This window comes from Curcuma longa, chromosome 21, assembly GCF_044706935.1.
Source record: "Curcuma longa cultivar G26 ecotype Majalengka, Jawa Barat chromosome 21, ITB_CL_G26_1.1, whole genome shotgun sequence".
Taxonomy (NCBI): Eukaryota; Viridiplantae; Streptophyta; class Magnoliopsida; order Zingiberales; family Zingiberaceae; genus Curcuma; species Curcuma longa.
Window position 1 is genome coordinate 1,984,791 of NC_133881.1, and position 18,543 is coordinate 2,003,333.

At 34.7% G+C, this 18,543-nt stretch overlaps 1 protein-coding gene across 4 annotated transcripts in view; it reads right to left on the reverse strand.

Annotated features, from left to right (window-relative positions):
- Positions 1–18,543, reverse strand: part of LOC141814866 (uncharacterized) — a 35,117-nt gene that overhangs the window by 9,637 nt on the left and 6,937 nt on the right. For all 4 annotated transcript variants that reach the window (XR_012600529.1, XM_074702822.1, XM_074702824.1 and 1 more), the window contains 9 exons: positions 18,106–18,173; positions 16,845–16,914; positions 10,163–10,244; positions 9,990–10,054; positions 5,561–6,601; positions 5,381–5,443; positions 5,225–5,271; positions 4,664–4,709; positions 4,468–4,547 (listed from right to left, as the gene is read on the reverse strand). Coding sequence is in view for 3 of the 4 variants with exons in the window: in XM_074702822.1 (XP_074558923.1) it covers positions 4,468–4,547; positions 4,664–4,709; positions 5,225–5,271; positions 5,381–5,443; positions 5,561–6,601; positions 9,990–10,054; positions 10,163–10,244; positions 16,845–16,914; positions 18,106–18,173 (1,562 nt within the window). In the remaining variant the exon portion in view is untranslated. The remainder of the gene's footprint in view (positions 1–4,467; positions 4,548–4,663; positions 4,710–5,224; positions 5,272–5,380; positions 5,444–5,560; positions 6,602–9,989; positions 10,055–10,162; positions 10,245–16,844; positions 16,915–18,105; positions 18,174–18,543) is intronic.

The window sequence follows — 18,543 nt, forward strand, 5'->3', positions numbered from 1 at the left end:
TTCCTGATCCACCTCAGGACGATCATGACAGGACTTTGCAGATAAGGTTTTTACTTGCTATCGCTTTGAAGTTTGCCTTGGTAGAAGCGATAACGATCTGTCTAACTTCTAAATAGAGTAGGTTGAAGTATGTAAGAACGGATGTGATCAATAAAGATGGAAGAAAGATTTACAAGCATAACATGAGGAAGATGAGGATTGTTATACTAATGGAAGTTGAAGTAGATCATACACATGATGGGTGAGAGTAGAATCTTCACCTAAGTTAGTAGGGAAACTTAAGTTAAGAAAGATGATCCCCCAAACAGGATGATCTTCCATGCCATGATATATATATATATATATATATATATGATATATATATATATATATATATATATATATATATATATATATACATATATATACGGGTTAGTAACATGAGGATAGTTAGACTATATGGTAGTATGTTTCCTTTGTGTCACTACCTTATGTCTAGGTAACCCTAGGACTGCATGCCTAAATATGCTTATGGTATTAGGATGTGCATGCTTATGATTCATGGCTACTAAGGACATAACTATGTTATGTGTGGTTCATGAATGATGAAATGTTATGCTTAAGGTATATGATTATGTTTCCTGGTCATTAGGACATATCTAGGTTATGCATGACCTATGAAGGATGAAATGCCTAAGAGATGCTTCCCTATGAGTCAGGGACTAAGAGCACTCTTCATGGGATACGAAACAAAAGAAATGGATATGCCACCCTAATATTTAGGTTGCAAGTTCAAGAGGACCTAAGAAATGAAAGTCGATCTATTTGATACTAGATCGAGAAGTCAAAAGGTTAAGGAACAAAGAGATGCCATTAGTGAAGATCCTGTGACAAAGTCAACTGTTCAAAATAGCCACCTAGGAAAGTGGGGGATGATATGAAACGAAAGTATCAGGAGTTATTTTAAAGTTCGAGGACGAACTTTTTATAAGGAAGGGGGAATTGTAACGCCCCACAAAAGCCTTTCAATATTTTATAAATATTGAACATGATTATATGGAGGATAGCTAAGATTATAGAAAATAATCTAGGATAAAATACTAATGGGCCTTATATATGGGCTCTTAATGGAGTAGATCCCTAATGGAGGCCTAGTAGAGTTCATCTTAACCTTAATTGGGCTCTAAATACTAAATGGGCTTTTAATGGATAAAACCTTAATGGACCATTAGTAGGATTTATCCTAATGGGTTCTATGGGTTGAATGACTTCAAGATGGGCTTCTCCCTTATGTGGACTTAGCCAATGACAAAAAGAAAAGAAAAAATGGGCCTCATATAATGGATAACTTTGATGGGCTTATTCTCATGTGGGCTTTGCCTAAAATAAAAAGAAAAGAAAGGAGGTGCCAAGGATTGAACCTTGGACCTTAAGTGGCAAGCCTAGGAGAAGCATGAGTTAGCCACAAGTTCTAGCAAGAATATCTTAATAGAGGCATAAGGGAAAATGTATTTAAGAGTAATGGGACATAGGAGACATCACCCCCCATTCATTTACTATGAAGAAAGGAGTTACAAATACAAATTTGTAACCTCCTTTTCTCTTTACTTCTCTTCCTCACCGAAGCTTCATGAATTTGTTTTGAGGTTTTCTTCATCATGAAGGCATTACAAGCAAGTGAAGAGGCATATGTGCTTTATTACAAGAGTTAATGGGAAATTAATGGAAGAGTTATCAAGTTGATTTGTAACTCTTCACTTCACTCCCTTTATAAAGCCTCTTCACCAAATCTTGATTGGCTCTCCTCAACGAAAACATCTTTCTCTCCCTCTCTTTGCTCCTTGGCCGAGAGCCTTAAGGCTCCTTTCTTCCCCTTGTGGCCGAGAGGTTTGGGAAGGCTTCCACCATCAACCAAGTTTCCAAAGGTAGAGGACCAAGGGGCAAAGGCTAGGAGGCTTTAGGGAGAGTAAGGAGAAGGACCAAGGAGGTCCTAAGTAAAGGTTTACCTTCTCTTGTTAGGGTAAAAGAAATTCTCTAAAGAACCTAGGTAAGTTTCCCTCACCTGCAACATAATAGTTTTAACGTTTGTGTGAATGAAGTTCATGTTTTGCATGTATGAAGTTCCTGTTTTGCATGTATGAAGTTCATGTTTCGTTTATTTGTTGTATGGAAAATATGTATGAACATGTTAGTAGTTTCGGATGAACATGGATAGATATGAACATGTTAGTAGTTTTGACTGGAAGAAAATAGTAATTTCGGTTGAACATGGATTACGACAATCACTTGATCAAAAGATTAATTGATCTCTTAATCGATTTACACGACATTCTGTGAAATCGAAATTATGGAGTCAATCGATCATTGGATGGATTACATAGATTTTTAAATGTCGGTAAATTTAAAGAATAATATATTGGGTTGGATTAGGTTTGGATATCTATGATTGATTATGTTATGAATGATAACTAAAATGATTAAGGAAGTTTAGAGGATGTCTTATGATCCATGAAGTATATGTGGGCATGTTTATATAATAAAGCTTTACCCGATGCCTTGGTGCAATGTTTTATGATGTTATGCTCAATGACTCTATACCATGTTAAGATTATGTTCTAAGTGATATCATGTTAAAGAATAGTCACTATGAAAAGATATGCTATCCATGAATTATGAGAAATGAAGTTAGGGTTTGATTTATGTTTAGACCTAACTAAGGTTGTTTTGTATTGATGGATGATTTATCATGATGGATTAAGGTTATGTGGTTCAACTTAACCTAGGTTAGGTTTCGGCCTGAACATGATAAAGGAGAAAGAGTTGAGTCTTTAAACTCAACCATAGTTGCAAACCCTAGTTAATGATGTTTATGATGAAGTATGAAAGTTTAAGGTTTATCGGCTAACCCTAGGCAATTAGGGTTTCGCTGGGTTTGGGTTCCAAGCAAGATTTACTATGGTTGGTGTAACTTAACATGTGTAGGTTTTAAATGAAATGAGTTTATATGACAAGGAAGGGATCCCTAGGTCAAGGACGGAAGTGAAGACCTAGGATCCTAATAGTCAAGTTTTGGCTACCTCGTACTGACTTGGAATGAATGTGCGCAAATAATGAATGGGTACAAGTCGGGGACCCCAACCAATGATAAAATGATTATGTTTAACTATTATATGATACGTTTTCAAAATGCATCATAAATGTTTATGCACATGATTTTCCATACAACAAATAAACGAAACATGAACTTCATACATGCAAAACAGGAACTTCATACGTGCAAAACATGAACTTCATTCACACAAACGTTAAAACTATTATGTTGCAGGTGAGGGAAACTTACATAGGTTCTTTAGAGAATTTCTTTTACCCTAACAAGAGAAGGTAAACCTTTACTTAGGACCTCCTTGGTCCTTCTCCTTACTCTCCCTAAAGCCTCCTAGCCTTTGCCCCTTGGTCCTCTACCTTTGGAAACTTGGTTGATGGTGGAAGCCTTCCCAAACCTCTCGGCCACAAGGGGAAGAAAGGAGCCTTAAGGCTCTCGGCCAAGGAGCAAAGAGAGGGAGAGAAAGATGTTTTCGTTGAGGAGAGCCAATCAAGATTTGGTGAGGGAAGAGGCTTTATAAAGGGAGTGAAGTGAAGAGTTACAAATCAACTTGATAACTCTTCCATTAATTTCCCATTAACTCTTGTAATAAAGCACATATGCCTCTTCACTTGCTTGTAATGCCTTCATGATGAAGAAAACCTCAAAACAAATTCATGAAGCTTCGGTGAGGAAGAGAAGTAAAGAGAAAAGGAGGTTACAAATTTGTATTTGTAACTCCTTTCTTCATAGTAAATGAATGGGGGGCGATGTCTCCCATGTCCCATTACTCTTAAATACATTTTCCCTTATGCCTCTATTAAGATATTCTTGCTAGAACTTGTGGCTAACTCATGTTTCTCCTAGGCTTGCCACTTAAGGTCCAAGGTTCAATCCTTGGCACCTCCTTTCTTTTCTTTTTATTTTAGGAAGTTACAAAGTTTGCCTTGGAGATTAAAATGACCATGAACGATAAATAGATCTCTCTGACACATATAGAATTAGGTATTTATGTTTGCCTTGGAGATTACAATGACTATGAACAAATAAATCACACATACATATACAGAATATGTATATTCCAAATTTCAATTACAGATTACAACCTTCTTGATTAATCCTCTTTTTCACATATATAGAAAACTGAAACTTTTATGAATAGATTAACCATATTTATTACAGAGAAGGGTTCAAAACAATAACTAATAAATTAGGTAGTTATGTTTGTCTTTGAGATTACAATGACCTTGAACAATAGATCTACTGAAATTAAATCACTAAAATGCAAGTATATTGAACAGAAATAAAAAAGAACCATTAAAAGTAAACCTGCATATTTGCTAGCACTCTACAAAATTGATCTTTTTTAACTAATACTATAATACTTGCAAAAAAGAATGACTTACTCAGAACCAATAGAGAGCTTAATAAGCATCATTATCCTATTCTTCACGGAATCATAAGCACTGAGAAAACCACTATGAACCTGATAAATTGAAAAGAAAAAAAAACTTAAATGATTTTAAAACAAATAGAATAAACATATTTCATAGATTGATATAAGACTAGCATAAATTTAAAAGATTCAACTTACGCGATTACCTGAACTTCTTGCTTAAAGTCACCACTCAGCCTCTCAGGGTTGAGCCTATATGATTTTTGGAAAATGGAAAATGGAAAATCAGAGCACTAAATCATGTAACAATTATTCATAACTTCTCTCTATCAAAGCTCAAACGTCTAATATAGCTAATATGAACAAATTTATTAACCTTTAATTTTAAATCACCTCAAATCCTTTGATTTAAATTAAATTGCAATATAGAGAATTCTAGTGGCAGTATCCTTGGTTTAAAGGAATCAATAGCATTATTTCCATTTCTTTCTTTAGTATCTTACATGTATTGAATCATGGAGCATTAAGAAAGAAAATCAAACGTAAACATTATTATATGTGATTTACTTCCCAAATCTGGAAAAAAAAAAGTGATACTAAAGAAAATGTGTATGTCTACATCAGAGTTTTTAGGGTAATATATGAACAATTAATAAAGAAACTATTCTATAAGTCATCAGAATTATGTAAAAACTCCGTCAGAACCTACACAAGAATTACACTTCTATATATAGAAATAGAAAACTAAGAATATTTTAAGCTCTTACCCAACAGGAAGTAGCATTAGGTCGGTTCGTAGATCCTTCCATTTTGACTAACAAATAACACAATATCACATGCAAGTTCCATAGTACTTGTCAACATCAAAAACCATCTAGCAAGAGAAAACAATGGAGATTTCATCACTTAATAAAACAACATACTTGCTCAGTACCCCTGAAGGCAACAACTAATCTTTTCCGCAATGAATCACGCCATATGGCCACCTACAAATCCTTGTTTATTAATATTTATCCACAAAAATAAGATACATTTACTATCCATTTCCATCTGAAATTGTATTTGAATAAGTAGATGATATCAATATGCAGTTGCAAATGCACCTGTGTATCGGTGGAGGGATTATCGAGAAAGCAGATCTTCTCAAAGTCAGATTTAATCAAACTATTACGTCCTAATGAAGTGGCAAGCATTGCCCAGGCTTCCATAGCACTTTCAGCACATGAAAAAAGTTCCCTCATCTCGTCAGCTTTTTGTATTCCCAATGCAAATGTTTCTGAAGCTACATTTCCTGTTTCATTTTGAAAATCTTCCACATTTTCATCATCAGTCGTGGAGATGTCTTTATTATTAACATTGCTACTATCAAGTAATGACAGTAGATCCTTCCTTTGTTTAGAGAGTACGGCAGTGAGGATCATTAATGCACCAAATATTGTCTCTGTTTGACTTAGTACATCTTTTGATATTTTAGTTATGTCCAAAACTAAATACTTGGAACCATTAGTTATAGATGGTTGGTCATTCTTTTTCTCATCATCCTCCACTTCTTCAGGTGTTGCTAATCCAGACTCTACGTACTCTTTTTCTGCAATTGTGCGCAATTGTATGCTGACCTTGTTTAACATATCAAATCCATCCCAAAGCTTAATCTCAGGAAGTGAAAAGCCTAGCTTCTGGCAAACAATCTGATTAATATTATCTGCAAAAGTTTTCCAGAAATACTCATCTGGTGGATCAGATCTAGCATCCTGTTTTTCAAAGGACCCTCTTCCTTCAACAGTTTGGAGAGGAACAGAGATGACTTCTTTCTCAAAGTTTGAGTTATTTATGGAGCCACCTGAAGATTGTGAACTGCTATCCTGCTGTAGAAATGTGGATGAACCAGGAAACTTATTTGTTTCTGTGTGTTCTGAACCAACATTATCACTGTTGGATGAGGAAGGTTTCTCAAGATAAGTATATCTGAATGTGTTTAATTGCCCAAAGGCAGAGTCTACAAACTGACTAACATTAATACCCTCAGAACCGAATGCCAGTTTCAGTGCAGATCCATAGTTGCTTTTCATAAGCATATCTGACAAAAAAGATATTCTCCACCATTGTTTATCTTTTTCAATATCATCACAGCTCTTATAAATAACCTGATAATAGTCATTAATTGGATAACCTTAAAAATTACACATAATAGATGATCAATAATCCACAAGAAACACCCATAACAAATGAGAACTGACTGTGAAAGATATGGCCTAGCTTTATAGAATAGAAACTCTACAAGTAGAGAAGATAAGGTGCAGGCCCCATAGGAACAATTTAATTTAGTCTAGAAAAAAAGAGCCCCTCAAGTTGGAGCAAAGATATGGATTATATCTAAATCCAAAAACCTAATAACCGATAGGTTCTGGATACTTGGTGAAGTTATGAACAAATTTTTCTTCTATAAAAATATGAGGAATCAAAAATCTTTTTAGAAATAACTGGATGAGGAATGAAGATTACAGGCATGAAATAGAGAATTAGGCAATGGAAGTTGTTACTCTGCCCCTATGCATAATCAGAGGCTCAGAAATTAATGAATCATTGCTTAGAAATCAACCTCAGAATTCAAATGAGCAGACTCGAGTTTGCCAATGATTTTTTGCATGCACTTACTACCCATGCTGATGTATCATAAGTGAGGATTTTGTGCTTAAGCCGGCAATCTAACAAGACTCAATGTGATGCAAAAGATAAGTCCATACCCCTCCACCAGCAATCATGACTGCTTGCCTCAATTGGCATCTCACAAAAATGAATGTGAAAAATCCCCAAATGAAAACTTGTACAATTATTGATTGAATTATCTACATCATTGTCAGGGAGGCTTCATTCATAGATATTAGCAAAACAGTCTCCAAAACTTGAAAATTGACTAAATTATCCAGAAATGATAAAATAAATAATAATAATAATTTTAGGTAAAAGAAAATTAAAAATTAGGCCATGATTTGGTTTATTTTAATTAGTTTATTCTCGTTTGCCTCATTCTCTTTCACCAAGAAGAATTTGATTACTAATATATTATTACCCTCTCACCTTCTGTCACCTACACATCCACCATCAAAGCTAACAGATACTAGTTCACTCTTCTTGTCAAGCCCCCACAACATGCATAATGACTCCATTCGAAGTGATGAAGATACAGAAGAGCTAGTGTGGTTTCCATTCGAAGTGAGACCAAGACTGGATCAATCAGATGTCATTCATAGGATATAGTACAAAGCAAACTTGCAATCTGGTCCAAGCCCCATAGCAGTGGAGATTAGTTTGGATTTGGTCCAAAAATTGCTCTAGATATGCTACAAGGGATTGAAACTTTAAGAGAGAAGGTCCCTGCCAACTGATCAAGCTGCAAACCATATGGAAACTTCAGCATAGAATTGACTCCCATTACCATGGTTTTCCTTTTGAATATTACTTTTTTGTTGGTTCATTAAATTTTTTTGCATTTGATTAATTTTTCTCCAGATATTTGTAAAAAATATCATCACATACATAACTTCTTTAGTTGTGCATAGCTTCATTACTTGTACCTTTGTTTGTTCATCATTTATCATATAGACCAGAAGAATAAATTCATCCATCATACTCTCCATCACAATTTAGATTATGATATTATTTAATTTATAGACATCCTGACTTATCATATTGACATGATGAAATAAAACACCACCATTACTGTGAGATATTTGAGACATACAGATGCAAGTTGCACGTGTCCTGAAAAATACTAAAAATACTAAATGAACCGAGATTAAGGAGAATTGGCTTGAATATCAATCCCTTTAAAAAACATACAATATGACATTACAGATACATCTAGTAAAACCCTTACCGCATCTACTGACCCATCTCTTGAAATAGATCATCCTTTCATCAAGCCTCCTAAAGAACCCCTAACAACTCACCACCTTTAAAAAACATTTATGACACTAACCATATATCTAGTATAATTCTTACCACACTTAGTGACTCAACTCTAAGATCAACGATCCTTTAATCAAGCCTCCTAAAGGATCCCCTACCAACCCACTACCTTTACTGAACATTCAGTATGCCATCATAAATAAAAGTAGCAATTAGCAATGAAGGTTTCCCTTTTACCAAATTAAATACTTTAATCACTCTCTTAAGACATACAAACAAGTGTCAATTCAATCATTTTTAAAGATAAAGCTCATCAGCATCTTGATTTGGCTCTTTTTCTAGAAAGTTTAATTGGGTGACACCTATTGAGGGGAAAACTCTGAGAGATGAGTTTGAGATGGTATAGATATATATTTAGACGACCCATAAATATCCCAATTAGGCGAAATGATACCATGATAAATACATACATTAATCGAGAAAAAAATAGATCAAAGAAGACTTAATTAACATTGATAAACAAAATAAAATTCATTTAAATATAGAAAAAGATATGGTAGAGGATAGAACCCAGTGACGTAGGAGGATTCATATAACCAACTCCACTTAGTCGGATAAAGACATTGTTGTTGTATTTTTAATGAAAAAGATTACATGCAACAATGCGCTACAAAAAAAAAATTACATCAACAATGTGCCGAGAGATTTACTGTGTGCATATAAATGCTAGTAGGAAAATTCCATTGATTCTAATCCATGCACTTCTCTTCTATTTACCTACTTCTTTACTCACATAATATAGTGCTTACTTTGTGTTTGTTTTTGCCCTCTAGTTTTGCAAGACGACAGCTAGTAGTTATCCTTGTCATTTTCAATGAGTTAAAGTTGCTCAGAAATATCTAGATGTGTTGAAAACTTCTTTTACCAAATATTTATTTTTCCCACAGTGCATTTCTTCTTGCATTTACAGCTCGATTTACTTTATTGTTCCATAGTTGATGCATTCCTTATAACATTTACTTCCCGTACTCAAGATGTACATGTTTGGATTTGGAACTTGAATCCTTTGTTTGAAAGAATGAATAAAATGCTTGTTTACAAATGCTTCATGTCAAGCTATCATGTGTTATTTCCTTCTCGTGGTTCAATTGTTGTTACTCAGCAGTTGTCACTAAGAGGGGTTTCTCCTGACATGTGGAAGCACACCCCTAGGCCATGACATTTCAAAAGTTGAGAGATGAAGTAATCAAGTCAAACGTTTAGTAACCACATAACAACAACATAGTCAAATTCCTGTCATTTGAAATATCTGATGATGCTGTTTTTCCATGAGAACCAGAAAATATCAGGACTCTCTAGTGAAGAAAGAGATAATTAGCATATAGTAAATCTAAAAAGGTAGTAATGATGCAATAGGTTTTTTAAAAAGCATTCATGGAGACAGACATGGAAATCAAAAAAGGACCAGAAAAAATAGTTTTCCAAAACCAATTGTCAACATTTATTCTACTGAAGAATAACTTGAAAAGTAGAACTTACAGAAAGCAAATAATAATAATAATAGAATTTCAGATAAAGGTCAACCTAACAAGAACTTTAGAGAAGATAAATAAAAGCACTTGCCTCTAGATATATCTTTCCACCACCACCAATCCCTTCTAAATCCACTTCCACCTCATGCAGATTGCCTAGAATAAGAAAGTTATTCCATTAGATTACTGCAGAAAGATCCTGTTTTAAGTGTATAGCCATACAATTATAACCAGGATAAATTTCTTTCAAAATGTAGCACTTACCGTTGCAGAAAGATTCAATGCTAACTGCTGCATTTCCCATCCGTTTGTGTGGAGCAACAAGGTTTGCATCCCAAGCCATGACCTTTGATTGTTAAGTAATATGGTAATTGATGTGGTAAAACATAAAGAGCTCAAGCACCAGCGATATGTATGATCTGGCACAAGCAATCAAGTTTTTTTTTTTGTAGCATAAAGTACAATTGGTATTAGAATTTAGCATAAAGCACCAACGACATTATTCACAATCCAACAAGGATCCACTAATCTGATCAGGTGTATTATACCAACCAGATGACCATTACGCCACCTCAACTAACTGTATCTTTTCAAGGCGTAAAATTTGAACTGTGTTGACAGGTGCTGATTTGTGAAATAATTAGGGGTAAAATATTCACGTACAAATTCTCTAAGCTAATTTTGGTATTTTGCCAATGTACATAGACAAGAACACTCGTATAATCATACAAGTGACAAATAAACCAGAAAATTCTTACAGTCATATCATACAAGCGAAAAACAAATCAAACCCACTAGTGTCGAACAGACTATTGAGTCCACAAAATTCAGGAATGGCATTGAGGGAAAAGTGGCAATGATGCTTTGATGATAGCATTTCCTTTAATGATCAGCATTAGCATACGAAAACTAGCCATGACATGTGAGAATATAGAGAAAGAATCAAATTCTATGAGATCTAATTAATGGATGCCATCTAAATACTATGATTTCTTATGATTTTGGTAGCATCTAGGATGGGAAATTAACCGATCCGGTTGTAGTGGTAGCATTCAGCTGTGATTCTTTATGTGTTAGTTATATAAAAAGAAATTCACTCTTCAGTCAATTGGAATTTTAACCTAACTGGGCACTGGAGCTGTAGGCAATGGAATCCTATGTGAATGATAATTACACAGAAACAACAATATGGGTATTTGAACATCTGCTAACCAGTAATAAGGGCTGTCTGACGTTTTTATCAACAAAAAAATAACATCATTATATAGACTGCATTTGGATGTTAGTGAAAAATAGAATAGAGAGTAAAGCATAGCTAGTTCTAATAGTCGTCAATAGCAACTCTGATTTCAAGATAACCATCCCTGTAACCCAGTTTATGTTTAAGGTTTTTGGTAGTACCCTAGATTGCTCTCATGTGAGTGTTGGTGCAGTGAGCACCAAAAAATCGAACTTAAATTCTGATGATGATAAAGGTTCAAAATTAAGATTGTTTGTGATCTAACGAAGTCAACCAAGTGTGCAGGTAGCACGGCAGAGAAAGTCCTAGCTGGAGGTTAAGAAAAGAAAAGTCTTAATTGGAGGTTAGACAAAAGAAAGTTTTAGTAGGATACTAGGTAAGAAAGTCTTAGTAGATCAGGGATAGTAGGCAAGAGGGACTTGATGGGGTCAAAGAGGACCACAGATTAAGTGGAACAGGACTGCGAATCAAGTGATCAAATGCTGAGCAAGAAGAGGATCTAGAGGATCAAGGTTTGGCAAGATAAGCTCTTGGAGTAGAATGGTTCTTCCGAAAGGAAGAACAGGAAAAGACACGTCCTTATTCAGAGGACATCCTAAGGCGTTGATCTGACTAAGGGATTCACATAAATTCCAATGCCTAAATCGGACAGTTTACAGTCAGAAACCATTTGAATTCCATATTTTCTATGTGATAACTTATTTTTGCAAAACTAGTAGACCGATCGACCGGATTAGTAAACCGAACAGGTTCAGTAGACCAATCAACTGGATCTGTAGATTGAACGTTGAGTTGTCAACTTAGTTGTCCCAAGTGCTGACATGACATCCGTCGTGGACTGGATCAATCTCGGATGATTGACGTGGCATGGGAAAAGGACCACCCTACTAGCATGGCAAAGAGATAAAGTTTGACTCACTGATATGGCAGAAGGGATAAAGACTGCGGCGCTGACATGACAGAAGATCCTCATCGATAGGTTGACGTTGCCATAGCGGATTAGAGAAGGGTCGGATCGGTAAATCGATCTAAAAGATCGATCCAACGATCAAGCAAATCGAGATCCAAATCTCAAGGCGATCAGTATACCGATCAGGTCCTATAAAAAAAGGTTCAACAGAAGCCTCAATAATCAACTTAAAAGTGCTCCAACTCTCGCTACACTTCAAAATGTCGCTACGACACTGTACCGCTATCCGACAACTATGCTCAAGCCTCTAATTCTTTCCTTGTCGGGATGTGGATCATGGTCCAAACCGGATTCACGCTCCCGGCCAATGACGAGGGTATACCTCTCGAGTGCGAGAAATGGGATGCGGATTCACGCTCCTGGCCAATGACGAGGGTATACCTCCGAGTGTGAGAAATGGGATGCTGCCACCAAAAGAAAATTTAAGACCGATGCCAAAGCCTCCAGTATGATCCAACCAAGGAGGAATTCAACTGCATCAGCCCCTTCATCAGCGTAAAGGACCTATGGGACAAGCTAGTCGAACTGCACGAAGGAACATCGGACGCAAAGGTATGTACACGAGATTTATTATTCAATAAATTGTACAATATAACAATGCAGAACAGAGAAACGACGAGCCAACTGCATGCTAGGATCCAAGACATCATCAACGGCTAACATGCGATCAGACAACACCTGAAAAACAGGGACATAATCAGGTATGCTTTGAAAACATTTCCGAGAAACACTTTGTAAGCATCTATAGTAGATACAAAGTTTCAAGGGATCATTCAAATGTTAAATTAGATGAATTATTTTTTTTGAATTTAAACTTCATGAACAGTCTAATGCTACTGCGTTTGAGAAAAGTATTGCCTTGATTGTAGGAGAAGTCAAAACCAAATCCAAATCCCGAGCTGAACCAAAATCCAAAGAAGAATCAAAATCAAAATCAGAAGACGATGACAAAATCACCGCCGAGCTAGTTAATCTAGTTCAAAAACTATCTAAGAAGAAGAAGGGACTAACCAAAGAGGAGATAAAATAAGTGGTTCGATCGATCCAAGAAATCCAGATCAGGCCTGAACCACGAAGAACAAATCCGAAGCAATTTGCTATGAGTGCAACTAGAAGGGCCACTTCAAAGCTGAGTGTCCAAGATTGACATAGGGTAAGAAATAAAGAACAAAAAAAACTCTGAAGGTAACATGGGATGAATCTTCATTGTCCAAGGAAGAAGAGGAGCAAGTAAGCCACTTGGCAATGATGGCAAGAACCAAGTTTGCAATCAAGTCTGAATCAGAGCTTGAATCCGAAATAGAGTCCGAGTCAAGCCACAAATCCACATCCATTTCCGAAAGTTAAAAATCGAGTCCGAATCAAAGCCTGAATCCTAAATAGAATCCGAGTCAAGCCATGGATCCGCATCCGTTTTCGAAAGTCCAAACCCCAATCTAAGTCCTAGCTCAGTAGATAAATTTTATGACATAATTAGATATCTGACTCGTAAATTAGTTAACTCAACTGTTCGGATCAAATCTCTCTAAAAGGAGGTAGAAGTCCTTAAGGAGAAGACTAGCCCGAGTGTCTCAACTGAACAAGTTCAAAATGAAACTTCAATTCAAGTCCAACAACTTGAGAAAGAAAAATCTACATTTTTTGCAAAAGGTGTAATTCGCCACCCCAGCGGTCCCACACGGTCAGCCCCACGCCCATCTATGAGGAGGTAAATCGAAAAACTGTAGTTGGCCACGACAAAGGAGGGTATTGTCTTGGCTTCGCCGAGATTCGAACCCTTACCCTCTTCTGCAAGTTTGCTCTGTCGTAACCAACTCAAGTATGCCCCGAGGGCAAAGAAAATTCTACTTTGAAAACTCAAGTTGAGGACCTTAAAAGTTCATTGAAATAGTTTACCTTAGGCTCCAAGTACCTTAACATAATACTTGGAACTCTAAGAGCCATATAAAATCAATCTGAACTCAGATACAAGACTAAGAAATGGTACAAATCATATTTATGTTAATTAATTAAAATAGTAAACCTAGAGTCCAAGCATAAGTTCCTATGTCGAACTTGACTAATCATGTTGGACCGGACCAATATTGAGTCCCCAAGGATCAGATTCATTATCTGAATAGACCCTTATCAATGTCATTTAAGGGGAGTCACTAGAAAATTCATTTTCATAATTACATAAAATGCATGATTGTATGATTTACTGCTTTTATTATGCATACTTAATTTTTTGGTTAAATTAGAATGGTTAGTTAAAAAAAAAACTAAACCTAACTTTGACAACATAGCATCGAAAGGGATTGAGATGATAGTAGGTTAGAGAAACTTAATCGAAGCATGTCTAGGTGAATCATGAGCATTCTACCTGGTGCAATCGGTCTAGTGGAAGTAGCTAAAGCTACCCTAGTTTAACATGAGCTAGCTAGATCAGGACTTAATACTAAGTTCCTTGGACTATTTTGGAAAAACTTAGAAGGCATGTGGTTAATTTAATGATATCCAATATGACTCACAACAGCCTGAAAACTTATCCTAAAAACACTAACTTAGCGAACTCAAAACTAAATCCGAATCTCACACAAGGTTAGCTAGCCCTTTTAGATTCACAACTAATTTTAAATTAAGTAAAATCGAAAACACATCTCACAAAACCTATAGAACTAACACGTTTGATAATCTAGAATGAATGAAATACTAAGTTAATTTACATAATTTAAAATTTAATTTAAATAATTCAACTTAATTTAAATTAATCTAAATTTAACTTTAATTAATCTAAAATTAATTATTTAAATTTAATATAATTAAAACTTAATTTAATTAATCTAAACCTTAAATAATCTAAATTTAATTAATAATCTAAACCTTAAATAATCTAAATTTAACTTAACTAATCTAAACCTTAAATAATCTAAATTTAATTAATCTTAACTCTAATTCAAAATTAATTCAAAACTCTAATTCTAATAATTCAAATTAATTTACAACTCTAATTCTAATAATTCAAACATAATTTCAAACTCTAATATAAATAATTCAAACTTAATTTAAAACTCCAACTTAAATAATTCAAACTTAATTAAAAACACTAATTTAAATAATCCAATTCCAATCAAATTATTGAAATAACAAATTAAGCAAACAATCCATAATTAACTGATTCAAATTTTATCATTAATAATTCGAATTTAATTAATAAAGATCAAGTTTAGCTAAATCTAGATCAACTATCTAACTCCTCACTCAAGCAACTTAGAAACAAAGTCAACACATAATCAAACCAACTGTATACTGAAATGTTACACTTGGATTTATAAAAGAGCTAACCCACTAAGTGGAATTAATAATACTTAATTTTTCAAGATCTATCTAATAATTTGAAATAACTAAGATCAAAATTAGACTTGAATAAATTCAAGTCTTTAAAATTCAAGTCTAATTGACCCCAAATTGGGTGACCTAACTCTAGGTGTTAAATCCAATTCAACCCAATCATCTTAAAACATCAAATTTGAACCCAAAACCATAAATAAAACACAACCTAATTTTAATTGAGTGATAACAATAAAAACAGAGGCAAGTCTGGGACCTATTACCACCACCAAAGTATAAAAACCTCCTTTAGTAGCTAAAGATAGAAAGTCTATACTACAATGAAACCTAAGAAGCGATAGCCAAACTTAAGCCCATTAAGATTAAGATGGCTTATATAAATATCAAAATCACATGATTTCATAAAAGAAAAAGTCTACATAAATCAATCCCCAAGTGCTTGAACGTTTAAATCACTCTAACCAAGTAGCATTGAGACTGGTCTAAAAATGAATATCTAGAGCTTGGTATGAAAGACTAGGATAAGACCTGGAACTGGATGCATCCATGCCTTAAATATAAATTGATTCTAGCTAACAAACACTAACTTCCTAAAAGAAATTATAATCCTAATAAGGTTGAAATTAACTTTATTAGAAGTAAATTATGTATATTTAGTTGCCATCATGCGTGCTTGGACCATAAAGACACACTTTAGCTTGCTTAAGTCAACTTCCTAATCTCAAATATTGCAAGTATTAATAAGTTTCCTTAGGTGTTCAATTTTTGATATACGCATTGCTTAAATCCTTTTTAAATCATGTTTCTCATTTTATTACTCAAAAAATATTATTTACAATGTTAAATTTTTTAAAAACTCATGTAGAAATCTTTTTGAAGATTTGTATTTTTGAAAAAGTTTTTCAAAAGTTTCAATCTTGCCTTAATTTTGAAAATTGTTTAAGGTTTTGGGGGGGGTGGATAGGTTGAAAAGTTAAGTTTTTCAAAAACCCCGAACAGTTAACATATATAAGGTTTGGGATGCCTTAAAATTGAAATATTTGTAACAGGATGAGAATTTATTGCATTTTGAACCAATTTTAAGGGGAGTGTTAGGTATGTAACTGTAAAGAATTAGAGTCCTATTTGTAAGTATACACAAATCACAGAGTTGTATATGTAAAATGATAATGAGATAATATAGACAGAGGAGACTACCAAAGCACATAATTATAGTAATGCTCCCTCTAAAGTATGAGATCAATCAAACTATTGGATTGAGAATAGCTATTAAAGCAATGACCTTATACAGCATCAACATGAAACCGTCCAACAACAAGAATAATTGATTATCTACTTTGTAACAACGGTTTGGGAGACAAAATAAACCTGAAAATGAGACAAAGCTGCTTCCAATCAATTTGTACCTGTAAAGTTTTTCCTGATACCTTCTTGAGATTTAAAGTTAAGTTCTCATTCCATATTGGGTCCTTTGACCTACAATTAAGGCTACAAGTGAACGAACACATATAAACAATATGTTAAAAAGCTAATAAATTTAAAGAGGAAAAAGAAAGAGGAAGGGGAAGGGGAAGGGGAAGGGGAAGAGAAATAGGAAGAAGAAGAAATAGAAGAGGAGGAGAGCAGGAGAGGGAGGAGCAGGAAGAAGATGTGGTCCTCTTCTTCTTCTTCATCTCTTTCTGAAGAAATCATCCTCTTCCTTCTCTTTTCTTCATTTTTTTTCCCAAAGAGAAGTAGCTGAGGAGGAAGAGGAAGAATAAGACAGAGGAAGAAGAGAAAGAGGATGAGAAAGAAGGGTAAACGGAGAGGATGAGAAGGAAGAAGAGAGAAGGAAAAAGATTGTGAAGATAAACAGGAAGAAGAAAACAACAAAGAGGATCTCTTCTTCATCATCTTTTTCTGAAGAAGTACAAGAAAAAAGAGAAAGAAGTAGCCAAAGAAGATAACAAACAGATAGAGGATGAAGAGAAAAAAGGATGAGAATGAAAAGGAGCAAAAGGAAAAGAACAAGAAGGAAGAAGGAAGAAGAGAAAGAGGAAGAAAAAAGAAGACAACAAAGAGGAAAAGAAAGAAGACAAGGAGGAAGAAGAGAAAAAGGAAGAGTAGGAGAAGGAAGAAGATGAATATGAAGAGGAAGAAAAGGAGGTTAAAGACTAGGAGGAAGAAGATCCTCTGCCTTTAGCTTTGTCTATTACTTCTCTTTTTCTTTCCACTTCTTCTTCAGGTTCTTCTATCTCCTACTCTTCCTCTACCGCTTTGGCATTCTCCTCCTCTGCAAAAAGGATTAAGAGGAGGGAGCGGAACAAGGGTAAGAGGAATAAGCATAAGAGGAGGATGAGGAACAAGGCAGCAATCATATATAAGTTTAAATCTTAGCGTCAAATTTTCTTTGTGCATTTGCAATGATCTCTAGCTTAAAAACAAAGGGAGCATGTTTAACATATTGAACACCATCCTAAGAGATCATTGTGGGAAAGTAATCTCATTTGAGTTTCTTTAGATTCTAAGCAAGCTAACAGGATAGAATGAGGACGTATAAACAGCCAACCTGAAGCAACTACATCAGACCCACAATGAGGTCATGTTCATAGATTGGTATTAATGTAAAATTCTGCAGATTATCATATGAATTTGTACTGCTCAATTTGTTGTAAAAGAAATACTTACGCCCATTTCACCTTGCTTTTGACAACCTGACCATCAAGTTGTAATACTACATAAGGATCACTTGTTCCCTGAAAAATTACAACCACCATACAGATAATAAAAAACATTGGAGTGCTAAAAAAACAGCAAATAAAATTTTAAGTTTTTAATCTTGTAGAGTTCTACAATAACACTTGAATGTCCAACCATTCAAAGGTTTAACGATCTGTAGTTCATTTGTTAAAAAGGTTAGGACAACAAAGTTAGCATAAGTTAATAACTCATTATCTACAATTTTGTTTAACCATTACTATATACTTGTTAACAAGAAAGGGCTACATAACTAAAGAGATTCATATGTATGGTTCAAAACAAAGTTTAACTATTGTTCCATGTTGGAGCTTCAATTTCCAGTTAGAACAATATAATTTTGTCACCATCCTCAGCCAACAGTCGACA